Source organism: Podarcis gaigeae, assembly GCF_964106915.1.
Source record: "Podarcis gaigeae genome assembly, chromosome: 1".
In the NCBI taxonomy this organism is placed as follows: Eukaryota; Metazoa; Chordata; class Lepidosauria; order Squamata; family Lacertidae; genus Podarcis; species Podarcis gaigeae.
The window spans coordinates 128,205,011-128,226,997 of record NC_139678.1 but is presented as its reverse complement, the minus strand read 5'-3'; the positions used below and the strand labels follow the sequence as shown (position 1 = coordinate 128,226,997).

The window sequence follows — 21,987 nt, the reverse complement described above, 5'->3', positions numbered from 1 at the left end:
AAGGACTTACCTGTTAGGCTGTCAGGCTGAATTAGACTGAGTGCAGTAAGGATCCACAAGATCATGGTGCGAAAGGGTGGGCTGAAAATCCTGGCCCCGTAGAGACAGAGAGGACCGAGGAGGAAAAAAAGCAAATTGACTTTTCAGGTCAAAAGGCAGGCACCTCGCAGATTTCCATCTCATCTTTTCCTCTGAGCGGCATACAGGAAACAGAGGTACAAACAGGAAGCAGAGCTCTTTGATGACTTTACCATTTTGTCTCTGTTTATTCATCCTCTTTCTTTTCTAGACCTCTTTTTCAAATCAAGTTGCTCAGTCCTAGGTAAACGACAGGGAGGAAATGCCAGCTCCTGAAACATACATGAGCATGATAGTTTGGAGCCCAGTTAGACTAGACAGTGGAATCCGAGGCAAATATTAATTTCGTTTCCCTTGAAAGACCACTGCAGCCCATGCATGGACCATAGTCCTGAAGCAAGCTGGGTCTCTTCTGGTTTTTTCCACTTGGCTGTCTCCCTAGGCAGTGGTCGTATCTGTATCCCTAGGCAAGAAAACCTGCTGCCATCATAGCATATGGTTACCAGATTTTTTTCAGTGAATCCGGGGAGTGAACCACAGAGCCTAGGACTTGCTAATCAGAAGGTCGGCAGTTCGAATCCCCACGACGGGGTGAGCTCCCGTTGCTCGGTCCCTGCTCCTGCCAACCTAGCAGTTCAAAAGCACCTCAACGTGCAAGTAGATAAATAGGTACCTCTCTGGCAGGAAGGTAAACGGCGTTTCTGTGCACTGCTCTGGTTCACCAGAAGCGGGTTAGACATGCTGGCCACATGACCCGGAAGCTGTACGCCGGCTCCCTCGGCCAATAAAGCGAGATGAGCGCCGCAACCCCAGAGTCGGCCACGACAGGACCTAATGGTCAGGGGTCCTTTAGCAACAAGGAGTCAGTAGTGGGGATGGTGAGGCAAAAGACCCTGGGCCCAAGCACAAATGCGTATTGTATAAAAGCGCAAAGCCCTTCTTTCGCACCCTGTGAAACATAAATGTGCAGAGTTTTTAAAAAAACTGGGCAACGGTGCATCACCCACCTGTGACTCCCGAGTCTTCCCTGGTCTCCTTCCCCCTTCCTCCTTTGTTTTGACAGATCGGAGGAGATTCGGGAAGCGCAGGTGGGAGGGCATTACCCAGGAGGGGAGCAAGGTGAGAGGTTTCTCTGCCAGGCAAGATGCAAATCCCTTCTTTCGCACCTTGTGAAACATAAATGCGCAGAGTTTTTTTTAAAAAAAAACTGGGCAACGGCTGGCCGTCCGCCACTCCCAAGCCTCCTCTGATCAGTCAAAACAAAGGGGGAAGGGGGCAGGAGATCTGTACCACTGGACATCCCCGGTTCCCCTTCAGCAGTGGCGGAAGTAGCGGCAGTCAGCAGCCTGGAGTCAGCCTGGTAGCGCAGTTGGCTCTGGCTGGCTTCAGGAGCTGCTTGCTGCCACGGCGTCCACCATTTTTCCTCTCTGGAAGTTCCGGCAAGGAAAAATGGTGGGCGCCACGGCAGCGGGCAGCAGGCGGCTCCTAAAGCCAGCCAGAGCCAACTGCACTACCAGGCTGGCTCCGGGCTGCTGAGGCTGCCGCTGCCACGTTTCCCGGGACAGATTTGCAAATCCGGGGACTGTCCCTGGGAACAGGGGACATCTGGTAACCCTACCATAGCAGCCAAAAAGGCAAAACATTTTGTGCCAGTTTCACCACCACTTCTACGCATGGGTCTGAGCGGTTTTGCCTTTGCCTCACCACTTTCCCCTGGAAAACCCAGTCGTTAGCGCTAAATCGGAACAATTATGCAACCTTTAGAAGACAACTGAAGGCAGCCCTGTATAGGGAAGTTTTTATAGTTTGATGTTTTATTATGCTTTCCTATGTGTTGGAAGCTGCCCAGAGTGGCAACCCAGTCAAATGTGTGAGGTATAACTAATAAAGTTCTGCAGAGAGAAGAAATCTATGTCAGAGGAGAAGGAATGAAATGTGAAAAAAATGGTAGCATTGTTGCGGAACATCTGAAATCTGGCCTGGGGAAGATGACACCAAGAGACAGAGCTAAGGAGTCACCCCACTCAAAAAGTCTCTGAATGGGATCTATGCATGGCAGTTTGCAGGGGAAGAGATGTGTGGGGATCTGCAGAAATTGGTTTGGAAGTGGGCTGAGAATTGTCAACATCATATATATACAATTCCAGTTGTCAAGGAAAAGAGCGTCATTGTTTATGTAGCTTATTGCCAGGAAGGCGACAACTGCTGTTGTATATGGGATTATTACCTTGACTGGAATGTAACATAAGGTTTTGGAATGCAGATATAAAGAAAATCATCAATTCTATCACATGGGGGGTACACATAAATGGTTTAATTTGGTATTTGTGTGATTGGTATTGATAATTGTATTATAATTTGGTATTGTTATAATGTGGGTTGTAACTGAAAATTAATAAAAATTATTATCCATGAAAGGAAGGTGGCAACTGCGAGCTGAGAGAATAGTCCAAAGCAGGGATGGGAAATCTAAAGTACAGTGGTACCTCGGGTTACATACACTTCAGGTTACAGACTCCGCTAACCCAGAAATAGTGCTTCAGGTTAAGAACTTTGCTTCAGGATGAGAACAGAAATTGTGCTCTGGTGGCGCGGCAGCAGCAGGAGGCCCCATTAGCTAAAGTGGTGCTCCAGGTTAAGAACAGTTTCAGATTAAGTACGGACCTCTGGAACGAATTAAGTACTTAACCCGAGATACCACTGTACAGCGGGACTCCAGCGCCTAATGATACCTGCCTCATCCTACAAACTTCTTAGCAATGGATCTTAAGGAGACTACCCAAAATAGGTGTTTGCTCAGGGGAGAAGCCAAGAAACACAATTTTGCTATCATTTGGGATCCGTTCTTGCATGATGTGATCAGTCAGCGAGAAGCAGAAAAACCGCCAGACCCTTACAAAATGTTTTGGATAGATTTGCTGTCAAGACATCTACTATAATACTTTCAGTACCTACGTAATGTGTAATGTGTACTGTACTAAAAAAACAATGACATGTGAGTTTTCATCTTTGAATGTTTAGCCATATGCAATGTTCATGCATAGAAAGGCTGTAGCTGTGTTTTTGTTAGTCTTTTTGTTGTAAGGAGATTATCTCGGTACTACTAGTTTTACCTTGTATTGCGGGGAAACCATGTATATGCACTGACCATTGGTCATCCTAGTTAGGACTGATGGGAGATCAACTATATCTGGAAAGCTACTACTTCCCAACTCCCTCTCTACACCCAGTTTTAGGGGTAGAAGATCAGGAATATTAGCTTGATGTTGAAGATCTGGAACTCATGTCTGCACAACAACGCTCTTGAAAAAACTATCAAATAGCAATATTTATCTCTATGGATTCCTCTGTTATTTAACTGGAGACTGTATTGGGGACGCGGGTGGTGCTATGGGTTAAACCACAGAGCCCTAGGGATTGCTGATTGGAAGGTCGGCAGTTCAAATCCCCGCGATGGGGTGAGCTCCCATTGCTCGGTCCCTGCTCCTGCCTACCTAGCAGTTCGAAAGCACGTCAAAGTGCAAGTAGATAAATAGGTACCACTCCAGCGGGAAGGTAAATGGCATTTCCGTGTGCTGCTCTGGTTCGCCAGAAGCGGCTTAGTCATGCTGGCCACATGACCCGGAAAAACTGTCTGCGGACACACGTCAGCTCCCTCGGGCAGTAAAGTGAGATGAGCGCCACAACCCCAGAGTCGTTCGTGACAGGACTTAATTGCCAGGGGTCCTTTTATAGGTTCTAGTACAGTAATATTTATGTGAACTTTCGATTAGGCAACTGAAATTTTAAAAGGACACTGGCTTCAAATAACATGAACATCTCCCAAAACCTCAAAAAGAAAGGACCTTTCTAAATGTGACATCCAAACAAAATTAATTGTCCATTCTTCATTTATGCTATGGTTCCCCAACCTTAATATTTTAGTTACAGATAGGTAGCCGTGTTGGTCTGCCATAGTCAAAACAAAAAAATTCCTTCCAGTAGCACCTTAAAGACCAACTAAGTTAGTTCTTGGTATGAAGAAGTGTGCATGCACATGAAAGCTCATACCAAGAACTAACTTAGTTGGTCTTTAATGTGCTGCTGGAAGGAATTTTTTTGTCTTAATATTTTACTTTCTGAATGTATTGTTATTTTGCCCCCTCAAAAAAAAATTTCATCAGAACAAAAAACAGCATAAATTAGTCCAAAATGACCCATGTTAAGTCGTGTACGGTTGATGCCTCATTCTACATTTCTCCTGGAAATAGCAAAGTCACTTGCAAGGTGATCGTCACCGTTCAAAGATGTTACACATGGACACAGATGTAACCTAGTGATACACATCTTGACATAATCTCAAAATTTGATGTTGGGCGCCCTCAAGAGTTTATCTATTATTGAGAAAATTCAAGCAACTGCCGTACAGAAGTTGGAGTGTTGCAGCTGCTCCATTATAATATGTGAATTTGAAGCAAAGGCTAGAAACCAAATTTTCACAAGCCTTGGAGAACAAGGTTTTCAACTGCTGATGAACCACAGGGATGAATATTCTTTAGAACTACCTCATTTGGGCTGGACGGGGTGTGTTTCTGTAGTTATTAATAAACACTGGAATACGAAAAGAAATAATGTACAACTTTCAAACTATTTATATAACATATGACCATTCAGCTTCCAGAGTACAAGCCAAAATCAGCTGAGCTCCAAATTCAACAATTCTCTACTTGAATTTTCTCGAATTTCCAAACCCAACAGAGCGATTATTGCCAAATATGATGGGGAACAGATGTTTCATTGTATTTTGGTAAGAGGAAAGTACTGACTCATAGCAAACTGGAACCCTTTTTTTTTTTCTGGGCTGGGATATAAAAACACTGTAAATATACCAGGAACAGTTTTAAATATTTCCGCAAAGGAACCGGTGATTTCAGTTGCCAACTCCGATGGTGAGAAGTGCAAGGTTGCTGCTTCTTCCAGATGAAAAAAGAAACTGCTGATCATTTAGGTATTATAATTGTGGAATCATAGATATAGAAGGGAACCACAAGAGTCATCTAGCCCAACTCCCTGCAATGCTGGGAACTTTCCCCCCCCCCAACATGGGGCTCAAACCCACAACCGTGAGATTAAGAGTCTCATGCTCTACCGACTGAGCTATATTAGTTTATTTAACTTGGGCGTTTACTTAAATAAAGGAAAACACATTTACCCCTCTAAAAAAAAAACCAAGATGTTAAGTGCTATTGTTTCTTGCAATTATTTAAATTCAAAAGAGAACTAGTTGGCTTTCATTCTTTTTTTAAATATATAAAAAATTATTAGCTTTAACATATCATTTTCAACAATAATTAAACATAATTTTACATTTTATGCAGTTTTTTTGACTTCCATCAATCACATCTGAAAATTTTCCAATCTAATCACTTAGTATACATTTCTCACTTTCACCATTACATTTAAGTCTCCTAACTAATATCTCTCTTCTTTTCCTATTTTGCAATGTTTCATATATTTCTCCTTACAAAACTAGCGTAATCTGTTGATTAGAGTTGCTCTTCAAATAGTTTGTATATTTCTTCCAATCTTCTGTGAATCTCTGGTCCCGAAGGTTTCGAATCCTTCCTGTCATTTTATCTAATGTTGCGAAGTCCATTAATTTTGTCTGCCATTCTTCTTTCATCGGAATTTCTTCTTACTTCCATTTTTGAGCTAACAATACTCTTGCCATAGTTGGCTTTCATTCTTAAACCCCCCCCCAAAAAAAGTTATAAGCCTATTGGCTTAATCTAATGGGAAGTTCTATTGGGCAAACCCATCGATATTCATAGGTGTTTTACAAGAGCACTACTCTATGTTTGGGATGCGGGTGGCTCTGTGGGTTAAACCACAGAGCCTAGGACTTGCCGATCGGAAGGTCAGCAGTTTGAATCCCCATGACGGGGTGAGCTCCCGTTGTTCGGTCCCTGCTCCTGCCAACCTAGCAGTTCAAAAGCACGTCAAAGTGCAAGTAGATAAATAGGTATCGCTCCGGCGGGAAGGTAAACGGCGTCTCTGTGCGCTGCTCTGGTTCTCCAGAAACGGCTTAGTCATGCTGGCCACATGACCCCGAAGCTGTATGCCGGCTCTCTCGGCCATAAAGCGAGATGAGCGTCGCAACCTCAGAGTCGGTCATGACTGGACCTAATGGTCAGGGGTCCCTTTACCTTTACTTTTACTCTATGTTTGCAAATCTGCCATGCATCTTATGGAGAGAAAAGTCAGTGTGCACAATAGACCCAAGGGCGAGGAACCTCTGACCTCCATATGCAGCAAAAATTCAACTCCCATCAGCCCTAGCAAAGATAGCCAATGGCCCAGGGTGAGGAGAGTTGCCGTTTGGCAAGATTTAGAGGGCCACAGGTTTCCCATGCCAGCGACAGGCTCAGCTTTGTGGCAGAGCAGGAGCCCAGGGTGGCTGATAGAGCACTAATAATAAAAATAATAACAAGGGACATAATGGAACAAGGAACTTGGGCTGGATCTACACTGTCCTGTTTGATGTTATTGGAAGAATATTAGATATGTCATTCTAAAACATCACAGGGCACACTTGTTAATTAAAATGTTTTTTACCTTGGTTTTTCTGGCCAAAGGTATGCGATACCCAGCTGAACCATTTCCCAAAGCGCTGTTTCCTTTTCCTGCTGGTCATTGGTTGCTCTGGACTCCACACCCTGGGGTCAAAATTTAATTCTTCCTTCCTTCCTCACTCGCTCCCTCCTTCCATGAACCCCATCCCATAAATACCATTGGAGACCAGGAGAGGGACTTCCGGAGGCGGCGCGAAACAGCAATGGCGGTCCTCTTCGCGCTGTGAAGAGGGGCTCCGCGAAAAAGGGTCGTCCGCTGCGGCAAAGCGGAGACCCATCAAGAAAAACCGCAGGCAGAGCGAGCCTGCGGCCGTGGGACTCGGCGGGCGCCTGGAGCCCCCCCAGAAGCGGGGAAGGAGCCTCGTAAGAGGCTCCGGAACGTGAAAGGGGGAGCGGCGCTGTGAGTTCATTGCTCTTTTCGTGGAAGCAAAGCCGCGCTGCTGCTGCTGATGAGCGCTGACCTTTCTTCTTGAAATTATCGGAATTGGAGCAACATACCCGTGAGTAAGGGACCTAAATTTTTAACTTAAATTGAAGAAATTCGGCTGAAAACGGGAGGCGAGTAACAGGAAGTCCGCCTCCCGACTCTGCTAATTAGATCAAAGCAAGGGCTCGGAAACGAGCTGAAGTATTTAAAAGGGACTTAATAGACTCTGTATTTTGAAGATAAAAGGGAAAGAACTGTGTGATTTATAGACTTTTATTCTTTGGAACTACCCTCCTATTTCTGGGCTAAACGGGGTTGAAAGAGATAACCCCGTCATCGGGCTGCCAGTGCATAGAAAAAGAACTGTCAAACTGCTGTCAAATTGACGACATTGTTGCAGAGATTGAAATTGTTGCATAGACTGAGACATTAACATTAAACATTGTTGCATGGACCTATATTGATACCTTGTGGCTGGATTTTAAGAGATCAGAAGTTCTGGAAACCTTCCTTTTGTGTTTGGGAACTACAAAACTTAACATGGGGAATAGAGGAACTTCAATGGCGGAAAATAGTTCCTTTCTTTTTTGAAACTTTGAAATACTCCCCCTATAGGACTGTGGAAGTATAGTGGCATGGGAATTGAGCTTTATTGAAACTCTTTGTGGTTTAATTTGTTTATACTTGGGACTTGTCTTTCCCATGGGACAAAAGATCATCTGACCTTGAACAGAGGCAGGTGTGGAATGAGCGGCACAGGGAGAACAAGAGCAGCTAAAGCCAAAGATAAAGAAAAAGAGAAAAAATCTGGGCAACTTTTGCAAACAACTTTAACTCATCACCGCAGATCATCTGTCCCAACTGTGCTGACAGCACAGGAGGTGGAACTAGTGCAGCCTGCTGCAGAAGATATGGCAACTGGAGGATCTGAAACAGTTTTGAAACAAATTTTGGAACAATTGGCAGTTTTAAATCAAAAAGTGGACAATCAAACATCAAAGATTGACCAAGCTACATCCTCTATTGGCAAATTAACCGAACAGGTTTCGCAGCACACTCAGGCAATTGAGAAATTGCAAGGAGCTACGGCAGAAAACTACAAATTAGCTGTGGAAGCCAATCAAAAAGCAGAACAGGCGAATTTAAAGGTTGATGAAATTAAAGGAGAAGTAAGACCTCTGAAAAGGCAGGTAGGGGAACAACAAGCCTACCTGTCATTGGTTGAATTGAAAAGTAAAGAAAGTAATCTCAGGATAAGGGCTATCCCGGAACTGGAGCAAAATAATCTAGAGGGATTTTTGACACTTTTGTTCTCCAAATTCTGGGGAATTGAGGAAGAAAAGGACTTTAAAATCGTGACAGCCTTTAGACTGGGAAAATCAGTAAAGAAAGACAAGCCCAGAGACTGCTTAGTTGCTCTGAGATCAAGAGAAGAAAGGGATAAGATATTAGGCCTACATTTTAAGAAATCTTTGGAGATAGAAGGCAAAAGGGCCGAAATTTACAGAGATATACCCAAATATCTCTTGGAACTTAGGACTACCTATATAGATCTGACCAAATTGTTGAGACACAACGGAATTCCTTATAGGTGGGAGTTTCCACAAGGACTTTCATTTACTTACAAAGGAAGGAAAATAAAGATTAAATCACCTGAAGACCAGCAGAAGTTCCTACACGACCACGAGGAGGACCTGCAAAAAGGAGCTGCAGCTTCTTGGCCTCCACCACCACCGGGACCACCTCCAAGAGTTATATCACCTGGATCAGGACCAGCACTACCTCTTCCGGGATCAGGGGGAAGCTTAGATACCCCATTGTAGAACCCGTCAATTGATTCAGGATGTCTCTGCAGCTTCTTAGTTGGAACATAAATGGCGGAAATTCCCCGGAAAAAAGAAGAAAAGTCTTTCACATCTTGAAAAAGGAACAACTGGACATTATCTGCCTACAGGAAACACACGTGACAAGGCTCCATAGAAAAGTGTTAATTAATAAAAGACTAGGCCAAGAATTTATTTCTTCGGACAAAGTTAAGAAGAGAGGAGTGGTGATATACGCAAAGGAGAGCCTGTCACCGAAACTTTTATTTAAAGATGAACATGGCCGAATTTTGGCGATTGAAATACAGACACAAGGAGAAAAATTTTTGATATTAGGAATATATGCTCCAAATGAGGGAAAATCGGAATTTTTCAGGAAGCTGCACGAGACTATGCTGGATTACTTGGACTATAGTAACATCATTATGCTGGGTGATATGAATGGGGTTGTGTCTGTAAATATGGATAAGTCACAAAGTGTCAACATATCGAAAGACGGCAGACTACCCAAAACTTTTTTTGAAATGACAGACAATATGGACTTAGTTGACATTTGGAGGGTTAAGAACCCTCTAGGGAAAGAAGGGACTTTCTTTTCTGAAGCTCATCTGACATGGACACGAATCGACCAAATCTGGACAACTAGAGGACTGGCACCTAAGACTAGAAAAGTGGAAATCTGCCCAAAAACCTGCTCCGACCATAATGCTTTGAAAGTGGAATTGAGACTTAATACAACCGGTTCCTTTAGATGGAAAATGAATGACACTTTATTAAGAGATCAGGAGATTGTGAAGAAGGCCCAAAAAACTTTAAAGGACTATTTTGAGATAAATTTGAATACCACCGTGGAAAAAAGAACAATCTGGGACGCAAGTAAGGCAGTTATGAGAGGGTTTCTAATACAACAAAACACGATTAAGAAAAGGCTCTGGAATGAAAAGAAGGAGAAGATATTGGAGAAAATAAGAGAAGGAGAGAAAAAATTAAGATCTAGGCCTAAGTCGAAGGATGTGTTAAGAGAAGTGAAATTTTTCCAGGCGCAATATTCAAAATTGATAAATCAGGAGGTGGAATGGAAAATTAAACAAATGAAACAAAGATCCTTCGAATCGGCGAATAAGTGTGGGAAACTGCTAGCCTGGCAGTTGAAAAAGAGACAAAAGCTTAATACAGTTACAAATCTAGAGACTGAAGGGAGAATGGTTCAGAAACCCGAGGAAATTAGAAAGTGCTTCCAGAGGTACTTCAAAGAACTCTATTCACAAGGGCCGCAAAAAGCTTCAGAGGTGGATCAATTTCTTAAAACTAATGGATTACAAAAAATACCCCTGGAAATGAGAACAAACCTGAACTGTAACATTACACAGCAAGAAATTGAAAGTGCCATTCAAAATCTTCAACTTGGCAAGTCCCCAGGCCCTGACGGCTTAACCTCCAAATATTATAAAGTTTTAAAGGACTATTTGATACAACCTTTGATGGAGGTTTGTAACCAGATAATGGAGGGAAGGAAGGCACCGGAAACGTGGAAAGAAGCTTTCATCACATTGATACCTAAATTAGAAACTGAAAAGACTCAACTTAAGAATTACCGCCCCATTTCACTCCTAAATGTGGATTATAAAATTTTTGCCGATATTTTGGCAAGTAGACTTAAAAAAGTACTAAATGAAGTGATTCATAAGGACCAGGCTGGCTTTCTCCCTGGTAGGCATTTGTTTGATAACACAAGAAACATTATTGACATTTTGGAACTTCTACAAACAAATCTTAATACCAGAGCGGTTTTAATTTTTATTGATGCAGAGAAGGCCTTTGATAATATTTCTTGGATGTTTATGAAGAAAAATTTGGAAGGGATGGGAGTGGGGCGGGGGTTCGAAAATGGTATAGAAGCAATCTACACAGAACAAAAAGCTAAATTGATAGTAAACAATGTGGTGACAGAGGAGTTCAAAATTGAAAAAGGGACACGTCAGGGGTGCCCCCTATCCCCCCTATTGTTCATTTCAGTTCTGGAGGTGTTGCTAAACATGATTAGAAAGGACCGGTTGGTTCAGGGAATTGAGGTCGGAGTGAAACAATATAAATTGAAAGCATTTGCAGATGACTTGGTATTAACATTACAGGAACCAGTCTCCAGTACTAAAAGAGTGTTAGAATTAATTTCTGATTTTGGTCGGGTGGCGGGGTTTAAGTTAAATAAGCAAAAAACCAAGGTTTTAGCAAAAAATTTGACAGTTACAGAAACAGATGAGTTCTCTAAAGAAACGGAGTTGAATGTGGTTAAAAAAGTAAAATACCTAGGGGTGTACCTGACCTCCAAAAATTTGAATTTGTTTAAAGATAACTATGAGAAATGTTGGTCAGAAATCAAAAGAGATTTGGAAACATGGTCAAGATTGAAACTTTCCTTGTTAGGCCGAATAGCTGCTGTAAAGATGAATGTATTGCCGAAAATGTTATTTTTGTTTCAGGCCCTACAGATCGTGGACAAGGTGGAATGTTTTGGAAAGTGGCAGAAGGATATTTCTAAGTTTGTTTGGCAGGGCAAAAAGCCCCGAATAAAGTTTAAAATATTAACTGATGCGAAAGAAAGAGGGGGATTTGCCCTGCCAGACTTGAGGTTATATTATGAATCTGCAGCCTTCTGCTGGTTGAAAGATTGGATTTTATTGGAGAACACTGACGTCCTAGATCTGGAAGGGTTTGACAATGCGTTTGGGTGGCATGCATATTTGTGGTATGACAAGGTTAAAGTGCACAAATTGTTTAAAAACCATATTGTCAGAAGAGCAATTTGGAGGGTCTGGATAAAATATAAAGACTTATTGGAGAGTAAAACTCCGAGGTGGCTCTCACCGGTGGAGGCCAAGGCACGTAAGAGACTTAACATGGAGGCCCATTGGCCTAAATATTGGGAAATAATTGAAAAAATTGGAGACAATTGGAGGTTGCTAAGCTTGGAGAAATTGAAAACTAAGGTACGAGACTGGCTGCACTATGCGCAAATTCAAGAGGTATTTAAAATAGATTAAAAAGTTGGATTCCAGGTGGAAAAATCGAAACTAGAGACTGAATTGTTAGAGCCAAAAAGTAAGCTACTTTCGAGAATGTATAACTTGCTGCTTAAGTGGAATACACAGGATGAGACAGTCAAATCCGCTATGATAAAATGGGCTCAGGATGTGGGGCATAACATTATGTTTGTAGACTGGGAAAGGTTATGGAACACCGGTTTGAAATTTACGGCATGCACTGCCTTGAAGGAAAATATTATGAAAATGGTATACCGGTGGTACATGACCCCAGTCAAGCTAGCTAAGATATATCATCTGTCTGACAACAAATGTTGGAAATGTGGAGAGGCGGAAGGGACATTCTTTCATCTCTGGTGGACCTGCCCGAAAGTGAAGGCCTTCTGGGAAATGATCCATAATGAACTAAAAAAGGTACTGAGATTTACCTTACCTAAGAAACCAGAGGCCTTCCTTCTGGGCATGGTGGACCAGAGAGTGCTTAAAAAGGACAGAACCTTTTTCATGTATGCTACCACAGCAGCAAGGATTCTGATCGCAAAATATTGGAAGACACAAGATTTACCCACGCTGGAGGAATGGCAATCGCAGTTGATGGACTATATGGAATTGGCTGAAATGACTGGCAGAATTCGAGACGTGGGAGAAGAAACAATTGAGGAGGACTGGGAAAAGTTTAAGGACTATTTGAAAAAACACTATAAGCTGTATGAATGTTAAAAAATGCACCTTTCAGGAAACTCTAGCTTCAGCAAATGTAAGTTAATGAAATGAAAATTAAGACACAAGAATTTAGAGGTAAAATAATGAAACAACTTTATTGTGTTTAATACAAAGCATATAAGAATTGGGTTACAGTAAAATTGAAATTAGGGAACATGATAAAATGGAAGTTACAATAAGTTTTGAAATAAGTTAACAAATTGCTGATGCTTTATAAGACAGGGAACGCAGGGTTTGGAGGATGTGGGGAAGTCCTATAGATTGGATGGAAAAAGAATATGGAAATTTGTTATTCTTCTATTCTATTTTCTTATAACCACTCTTTATTCTTTTTTCTGTATTTCTAAAAAGCAATAAAAAATATTAAAAAAAAAAAATACCATTGGAGAGGGGTCGGAGTTGGAATGTGGAGGGGGAGGTGAAACACTACATTAGGAACACATGAGCAGCGTTTCACCAATATAGCAGCATAAAACAATCAAAAATTAAGCAATAAAAAAGCAATTACATTAGAAACATAAACAGGAGGACGTCGTGTGTTATCTGCGTTATCAAAACCGTCCCTTAACCCTTCCTTAACGTTAAAAACTGTGCGTGTAGATCTGCTCTTTGCAGAGCTTGCATCATTGCTGTTTGTGTGCGCATCACACAGACGCACACAATTTTCTTTTCTCCCACTGCTCTTTCCGTTCAAACAGGTGCTGCAGGTTTATTGAACTCTACAAAAACCTGCCAGACCTGTTGGTTTAAAAGTGGCTGTGAAATTTGGCGCACCCGTACCACCAAATCACCATCCCACACACCGCATCACATTAGATTCTCCCGTCTTTTATAACTTCTGCAGTCACAATTGAAAGGGACAGAATTGTAGCTAAGCACATGGAACAGCACCATCTAGTGGTTGGCAGGGTCGATTAGATAGTCATTACATCTTGTCCCCCCTCTAAGCAAATAACCACATTGTTTTCAGGATGGTCGGTAATCTGCTAACCAGTATGGTTGTTGTTGTTGTTGTTGTTGTTGCTGTTGTTGTTGTTGTTTCCCTTGTTTGTTCACTCTAGATCAGGGGTCAGCAACCTTTTTCAGCCATGGGCCGGTCCACTGTACCTCAGACCTTGTGGAAAGCCAGGCTATATTTGGGGTGGGTGGGAAATGAACGAATTTCTATGCCCCACAAATAACCCAGAGATGCATTTTAAAGAAAAGGACACATTCTCCTCATGTCAAAACACCAGGCAGGCCCCACAAATAACCCAGAGATGCAGTTTAAATAAAAGGACAAATTCTACTCATGTAAAAACACGCTGATTCCCAGACCGTCCACGAGCCAGATTGAGAAGGCGATTGGGCCGCATCTGGCCCCCGGGCCTTAGGTTGCCTACCCCTGCTCTAGAGGATATGCTTGTATCACAAGTAGTAGCTAAGGCTGAGTTATTGGGGCATGCTAGGTCTTCAGTAGAGACATCACCTTGCCAACAAAGGTCTGTATAGTAAAAGCTATGGCTTTCCCAGTAGTGATGTATGGAAGTGAGAGTTGGACCATAAAGAAGGTTGAAATATTATTTTGAATTATGGTGCTGGAGGAGACTCTTGAGAGTCCCATGGACTGCAAGAAGAACAAACCTATCCATTCTTAAGGAAATCAGCCCTGAGTGCTCACTGGAAGGACAGATCCTGAAGCTGAGGCTCCAATACTTTGGCCACTTCATGAGAAGAGAAGACTCCCTGGAAAAGACCCTGATGTTGGGAAAGATGGAGGGAACAAGGAGAAGGGGACGGCAGAGGACGAGATGGTTGGACAGTGTTCTCAAAGCTACCAGCATGAGTTTGACCAAACTGCGGGAGGCAGTGGAAGACAGGAGTGCCTGGTGTGCTCTGGTCCATGGGGTCATGAAGAGTCGGACACAACTAAACGACTAAACAACAACAAAGGTCTTCATTCTCTGTTGGGAGATGGTGGGTCTGGAATGCTTTCTAATGACACCATGTCAGCCGGGGGTTGTTCCGGCTCTTCCATGATTTTCCAGCTTCTCCCCTCATCTGCCTCTGAGCTGCGACCTCCCTCAGACCCCTGTTGTAAATCTATACTGTCTTCCTCTTCCTCCCCCCTGGGAGGCAGTCTCAGCCATTCCTCCTCCTCCTCTGCCCAGTCCCTCACAGGGACAGAAACTCATTCCAAGCTATGTCAAAGCTAGAAAAATAAAAGGGAGAAATGAACGATGCTTAAACCCAATCCATTGATAGTATCCAGCGTAGACCTTGGCAGCTCACCGGAAACATGTGTTTTCTATCTATCATCCATCCCAGGACAGAAGCACCTTGGAATCAGACAGTCACAGACAGTTTCCTGTGTATAGAAATCCACCCGTTCCAACATTTCACAGTTGAAGGCATTTGATGGTAACACCTGTTATGGCGCTGCCAAAGAGATCTCCTGCTTCCCACTTTTTCTCTGCCTGCTATGTGTTGCATTCATGCACTCGACGAAAGCCCGTCTTGCATTTTGGTCCTTTACCTTTCCCGCCCCGCCCTGGCCACAGTGATCCATGCAATGGTCACCTCCAGGCTTGACTACTGTCATTCGCTCTACGCGGGGCTGCCCTTGAAGCTGTCCCAGAAACTCCAGCGGGTGCAGAATGCTGCAGCGAGGCTCCTCACGGGGTCTCTGCCATGGGAGCATATTCACCCAGTGCTTTTCCAGCTGCACTGGCTCCCGGTGGAGTACAGGGTCAGATTTAAGGTGCTGGTTTTGACCTTTAAAGCCCTTCATGGCCTAGGACCCTCCTACCTACAGGACCGCCTCTCCTGGTATGCTCCACGGAGAGCCTCAAGGTCCATAAATAGCAACACCCTAGAGGTCCCGGGCCCTAAGGGAGTTAGATTAGCCTCAACCAGAGCCAGGGCCTTTTCAACACTGGCTCCGGCCTGGTGGAATGCTCTGTCTTTTGAGACCAGGGCCCTGCGGGATCTGATTTCTTTCCGCAGGGCCTGTAAGACAGAGTTGTTCTGCCTGGCCTTTGGCTTGGAATCAACTTGATACCCTCCCCCTCTTTCCTTTTGCTTTCTGTGATGGAACTCCTGTTTGGGGACTTCCCTGGCTTTTTTCTGGCCCATGTAGGACCAGTCTGGACAGTTGGCCTTGGTGAAGACTTGACGTTTTCATCCCTTAAAAAGTTTTTGATTATCCATTCATGACAAAATTACAAGTAGTTTTAAAACCCTGCTAATGTATTCACCTGTGTACATTGCTTCTGTACATATGCAATAAACATCTTCCATTCTTTCTTAAATTCATTGTCGTCTCTTCCTCTTAGTTTTTCATTGTCAATTTTGCAATTTCAGCATATTCCGTTAATTTAACTTGCCAATTTTCTTTAGCTGGGACACCTTCTTTCCAATGTTGTGCTAATAATGTCCAAGCGGCCGAAGTCACATACATAAACAAATTCTTTTGTGATTTTGGTAAGTCCACTCCTGTAATACCCAGTAGGAAAGCTTCTGGTTTTTTTTAACAAAGGTTATTTTAAACATCTTCTTCATTTCACTATGAATCATTTACCAATATTTCTTTATAATTTTACAATCCCACCATATGTGAAAAAATGTCCCTCCTGTTATTTTACAATTCCAGCACTTGCTTTCCTTATAAATAAGGGATGTTTCAAAGCGATGCTGTGATCCGAAATATTTCAGGGAAGTACAAGGTTGCAGTTTCAGCTCAGAGCTGAGCTGAGATTCAAGAGGTCTGGGTACGATTTCCAGTCCTTGCCACAAGCTTCCTGTGCCAGTGGCATAGCGTGGGGGGTGCAGGGGGGGCCGGCCGCACCGGGCGCAACATCTGGGGGCGCGCTCGCCACCTCCGGAGTTGCCGAAGAGCCTCGGGCGCAGGCTGTAGCAGAGCCCCATGTCTCGCGGAACCAACGAGCTGTGCGCGCGTCCGGGCTGAAGAGGTCCGGCAGGCAGCGGCTCTCAGTGCTTGCCGCGGTCCCCGCGCGTCAGGGCCGCGGAGGGCGCACCAGGCAGCCCCGCCTCACAGCCCCACCGCCGCTGCTGCTGCAGTTGCTGGGCCATGTTGCATTTTCCTCGCCTCTCTGCCCTCCTCCTCCTCCGGACAAGCGGCGTCGTTTGGGCAGCAGCACCAGCGGCAACTCGCCTCAGATCACCTGACACGGACCCGCCGCTGCCGTGGCTACCTTACCGAAAATACCCCAGCCCAGGCAGCAGCAAGAAGAAGCGGGCAGCGGCAGCAGGTTAGGGGTTAGGGGGCGCAAATTACTTACCTTGCCCCGGGTTAGGGGGCGCAAATAATTTGCCTTGCCCCGGGTGCTGGCAACCCACACTACGCCACTGTCCTGTGTACCCAGCAATAGTCAAGGGAGCTCTCTGGGTTTTGGTTCCCCATCTGTAAATAGGGATAATTGTCATCTATCATGTGGGAAGTGTCATTGCAAGCTGGGCTCTCAGTGGGTTTTTGCTTTGTTTTGTTTTTTGGCTGCTGAACTGGAAGCTAGGATTAAGGCATTTCCTGTCATTTAGCAGGCTTGTAAATAGTGGAATTAAAAAAAAACTGAAACAGGAGAAGCAATGGACAGCAATTCTTGTTCATTTCAAGCCTAGGTTTTCTGCCCAAACTGAAACCATGAATGTTTGGAGGTTGATATTTCAGACGAAGTCTCTTGAGAATATAATATGTATTGATTTCTTTATCAGTTATTGAAACACAAATTTGGAACATATAAAGTTGGAAAATTCATGTAAACTGTATTTGCTCTGAGTTGTTACTGTATTGTTCTGTTTTCCATTTAAAAATAATAATTTTGTTCATATTAAACTGTTTGGAAGGCTCAGTAAGGCTCAGTAAGGCAAGATGGTTTAGAACTGTTTTCTTATTTGCTAGCAGCTGCCAGAATTTTATGCCTAGAGAAGTGGACATCTGTCACTGTATCACATATTAAAGAATATTAAAGAAAAAATATGGGATTGTGCACTAATATCAAAACTACCCATATTGTCAGTTTTAGAGAACAAAACAAAATACCTGCCAACTGTAGGTCAAGATAGATTGGTTTTATTGATCACAGCAGGATATAGAGATTATTTTCCAATGAATGTTATGGGTTTGCAGTGGAAAGGAAAGAGAGAAAGAGGGAGGGAGGGAGAAAAGAAAAAAGGAAGAAGGGAGGGAGAAAGGAAGGAAGGAAGGAATTATGCAGACAGGTCAGAGTTGTGTTGAGTTGAATTGATTTACTCTTTGTATCCTGCTTTTCCAACAACAAATGTTGAACTCAAAACAGCTTGCAATAACCACAGTAGCATTAACACTGCAATCACTATAACATCAAATACAGTAGCCTATAAAGCAAACAACAACAACAAAATTTCATCAAAACAAGTAATACAGTTGCTGGAAGGGGTGTCTCCATTTATGAAAGCCTTTATTCAATTTCTTCTTATTTAATAGTTTGGACCGCATTCCTCTGTCATGTGATATTGTCTCCAAATCTCTGCCTTTCAAATTCTCCCAGATAAGTACTGCCCTCTGTGGCATCTTCTCTTTGCACAGATCCTGAATTTACTTAATTGCAGGAAGTCGAATTAATCAGCCCGGGATTAATTAAAAGACAAGCTGAGTAAAAACATAAACATTTTTGGCCAGGTCTGTGTAACTGGAGATTTCCACAGTGCCTTTCCATTTCCACATTTAAGGAAATGGCTTTAAGGATGTTGCACTCCAGCAAATACTGAACACTATGCATGTTCTGGCACTATGGGAAAGTCCTGATAATTGATAAAAATGTATACTCCTCCTGCCGCTACGCATTTTATCACAACAAGCTGTCACGGAGTACACAGGACAGCTTAATCAGATATAAACAAGCAAAAGCATTCCAGCATTTAGCTAATATTTGTGGGTCATTTCCTGCTCTCCTCCCAAATACTTTTCCAAGCATCTCAGAAGTCAATGTTCTGTCTGAGAATGAACGGGAGGATGCTTAAGACTTCTGGCTCAGCTCCAGAGCAACTCAGTTTTATAGTCTAGGCTCTTTGGACAACTATAGAACTTCAGGTGGTCCCATGACTAAGATCTGATTCTCATTGAGATGGTTTCAGGGCAACCAGGATGCATGTGGAGGCTCTTATGACTGAATGTTCCTTGGTAGAACCAATTGGGAAAAAATAGAATTTGGAAAGATGGGGCCTAGCCTTCCCAATTCCATGCCATATTCCCCATGTGTGGATGATGCCGCACAATGGACATCATCTGGCCACTAACTAGTCAGTGCTTGTCAAGCAGTTCCCAGGCAAACTGATTTTCTGGATCCATTTCAAACAAGATTTAGTCCTGACACACATCACTTGCAAAGACAGGCGAACTAATGCCAGTGTACTGGAAGAAGCAAAGATCACCAATGTTGAAGCAATGATTCTTCAACATCAACTCCGTTGGACTGGTCGTGTTGTGCCTGATTATCGTCTTCCAAAGCAACTACTCTATTCTGAACTTAAAAATGGAAGGTTTAATGCTGGTGGTCAACAAAAGAGGTTTAAAGACTCTCTCAAGGCAAATCTTTAAAAATGTAGTATAAACACCGACAACTGGAGAACACTGGACTGCGAGTGCCACAATTGGAGAACAGCCTTTACTAAAGGTGTCATGGACTGTAAAGACGCTCAAACTCAGGACAAAAGGGAGGAATGTGCTAAGAGGAAGGCACACTTGGCAAATCCACACCATGATCAACTCCCACCCTGAAACCAATGTCCCTACTGTGGAAGGACGTGTGTGTTATGTATTGAAGTTCTCACCCTGGCCACCAGGAGTATTGTGTATGTAGTTTTCACTCAGGTCCACGTCAGTTATTTTAGGCGGGAAACCCTGGGTTGTTCTTGCTACATTGTTGACAGCCGGCTGCCTATAAAAGCAGGCCGGCTGAGCTGTTTGCTGTTCAGTTTTCTGTTCCAGCCTACAAAATAAAGAGCTGCTTTGGAGAAATCGCTGTGTCGTCTGCCATGTCTACCCACTATTTAACTCTGGCAACGAAGGTGGGATCGATGGACAACAGAGCACAGCCAGATGCAGCCACCCTCTGAGATGAGCTGAATCACGGAGCTGAAACACTGAGCGAAATCACAGAGCAGAACCAATTCAGAGCTGACCGTCTGGCTAGAGCACGGTGTTCCATCCATCGCCTCCACGTCGGCATCGGAACCATGGCAGTCCAGGCAGCACCTTGGGACACGATTCAAGAGAAGCTCCGCAACCACTACGTCCCAAAGCTGTCCAAGATTGCTGCCTGCCATGCGTTCTACCACCGGAACCAGGCAGAGGGGGTATCAATCAACAACTACACCACCGCCCTCCGACCGGCTGCAATGCACTGCGAGTTCCGAAACTTAGATGATGCCCTGATGGATCAAATCATCTGCGGGGTCCGGGGCATCCGTCTGCAACGGCATCTCCTCGCCAAGCCAGACCTCACGCTGCAGAAAGCCACTGAGGAGGCCGTTGTCTCAGAAGCTGTTGAACTCTCCGCCCAGGAAATCCACAAGGCCAGTAGACCGTATTTAAAGGACTATGTTGTTGGACATGTAACACTGTTGGTCTAATGGAAGTACGTATGTGAAATGTAACCGATATGCTTTGTGCCTAATTGAACCATTACGTGTAGTGCTGTATATAAGAACACCATTACGATTGTAACTAATGCCTTATCTCGGTGGGGAGGGGTGTTATGTATTGAAGTTCTCACCCAGGCCACCAGGAGTATTGTGTATGTAGTTTTCACTCAGGTCCACGTCAGTTATTTTAGGCGGGAAACCCTGGGTTGTTCTTGCTACATTGTTGACAGCCGGCTGCCTATAAAAGCAGGCCGGCTGAGCTGTTTGCTGTTCAGTTTTCTGTTCCAGCTTACAAAATAAAGAGCTGCTTTGGAGAAATCGCTGTGTCGTCTGCCATGTCTACCCACTATTCAACAGTGTGGATCCAGAACTGGCCTCCACAGTCACTTACAGACTCATTGTTAAGACCATGTTCGTAGAAGACAATCTTACTCAGCTACGAGTCATCGCCAAAGAAAAAGACATTTCCGAGCCCAATTCCATGTTCTTGTTTTAACCCATAAAGCCCAATTTGTCTTGAGAGGTCCCTTTTCCCCTCAGAAAGCAACAATTCCCAGAGTTCCATGGGAAGAAGGATGGACTGCTAAACCGCACTGGGAAACGCAGTTCTGTGAGGGGAAAAGGAGTCTCCTAATAATGCTCAACTCCCTTAGCAAATTGTATACAGTGGTACCTCGGGTTACATAGGCTTCAGATTACATATGCTTCAGGTTACAGACTCCGCTAACCCAGAAATAGTACCTCGGGTTAAGAACTTTGCTTCAGGATGAGAACAGAAATCATGCGGTGGCAGCGGGAGGCCCCATTAGCTAAAGTGGTACCTCAGGTTAAGAACAGTTTCAGGTTAAGAACGGACCTCCAGAATGAATTAAGTACGTAACCAGAGGTACCACTGTAGTATGGTTGGTTGGTTGCCATCTGTCTTGGGAGACAATAGACAAGTGTGCCTTTGGAGATGAAGTTTTTTTTCTTTTAACTTATTTAGTTTTTTCAGATTTTGAAATTTACAAACAATGATCAAACAAACAACAGAGAAAGAGAATTCCAAAGAATCTCCTGGACTTCCCTCCTCCCCTTTGTGGGTCCTTATATTAACCTTTTCCTCCTGCATCTTGTCTATTAATCCAAATCTCATAACTCTCCATTATAACAAAAAAATCAGCATTAAACTACAAGTGTTATTCCAATCCTACTAATAATTTTGTTTGCCATAGTTTTGAAGGTAAATTATTTATTTCCCCCATTCCTTAATAATATAATTATTCCTTAATAAAATTTTAGTCTTCCTGATTTCTGATTCATTTTTGCCATTTTGGCATAGTTCATCAACTTAATCTGCCTTTCTTCTCCAGTAGGGACTCTGTCTCCTTCCCATCTCTGGGCTAGTAACATCCGAGTAGCAGTAGTCGTGGGGGTGAAGTTAAACCATTGGAGAGGTGCAATGCCTACTCTGGTTGTAGAGACCAACATGGGAGAGACATATTTTGATGCAGGCCCTCTGCATTGTTCTCTGTAACTTCACTTCTCGCAGTGAGGGAACTGGACCTCAGCGTCTGGGTTGAATGATGGGGGGTGGAGACGCTCCTTCAGGTATACTGGGCCGAGGCTGTTTAGGGCTTTAAAGGTCAGCAACAATACTTTGAATTGTGCTCAGAAACCTACTG

At 43.6% G+C, this 21,987-nt stretch overlaps 1 protein-coding gene and 1 long non-coding RNA gene across 2 annotated transcripts in view; one reads left to right on the top strand and one right to left on the bottom strand.

Annotated features, from left to right (window-relative positions):
* LOC310831584 (uncharacterized protein) overlaps nt 1-246 on the bottom strand; it is a 70,473-nt gene extending 70,227 nt beyond the window's left edge. The window contains exon 1 of the mRNA XM_083712320.1: nt 11-246. Within this exon, the coding sequence (XP_083568446.1) occupies nt 11-65 (55 nt within the window). The 5' untranslated portion in view covers nt 66-246. The remainder of the gene's footprint in view (nt 1-10) is intronic.
* LOC310833437 overlaps nt 1-21,987 on the top strand; it is a 309,440-nt gene that overhangs the window by 28,887 nt on the left and 258,566 nt on the right. The gene's annotated exons all lie outside the window — the stretch shown is intronic.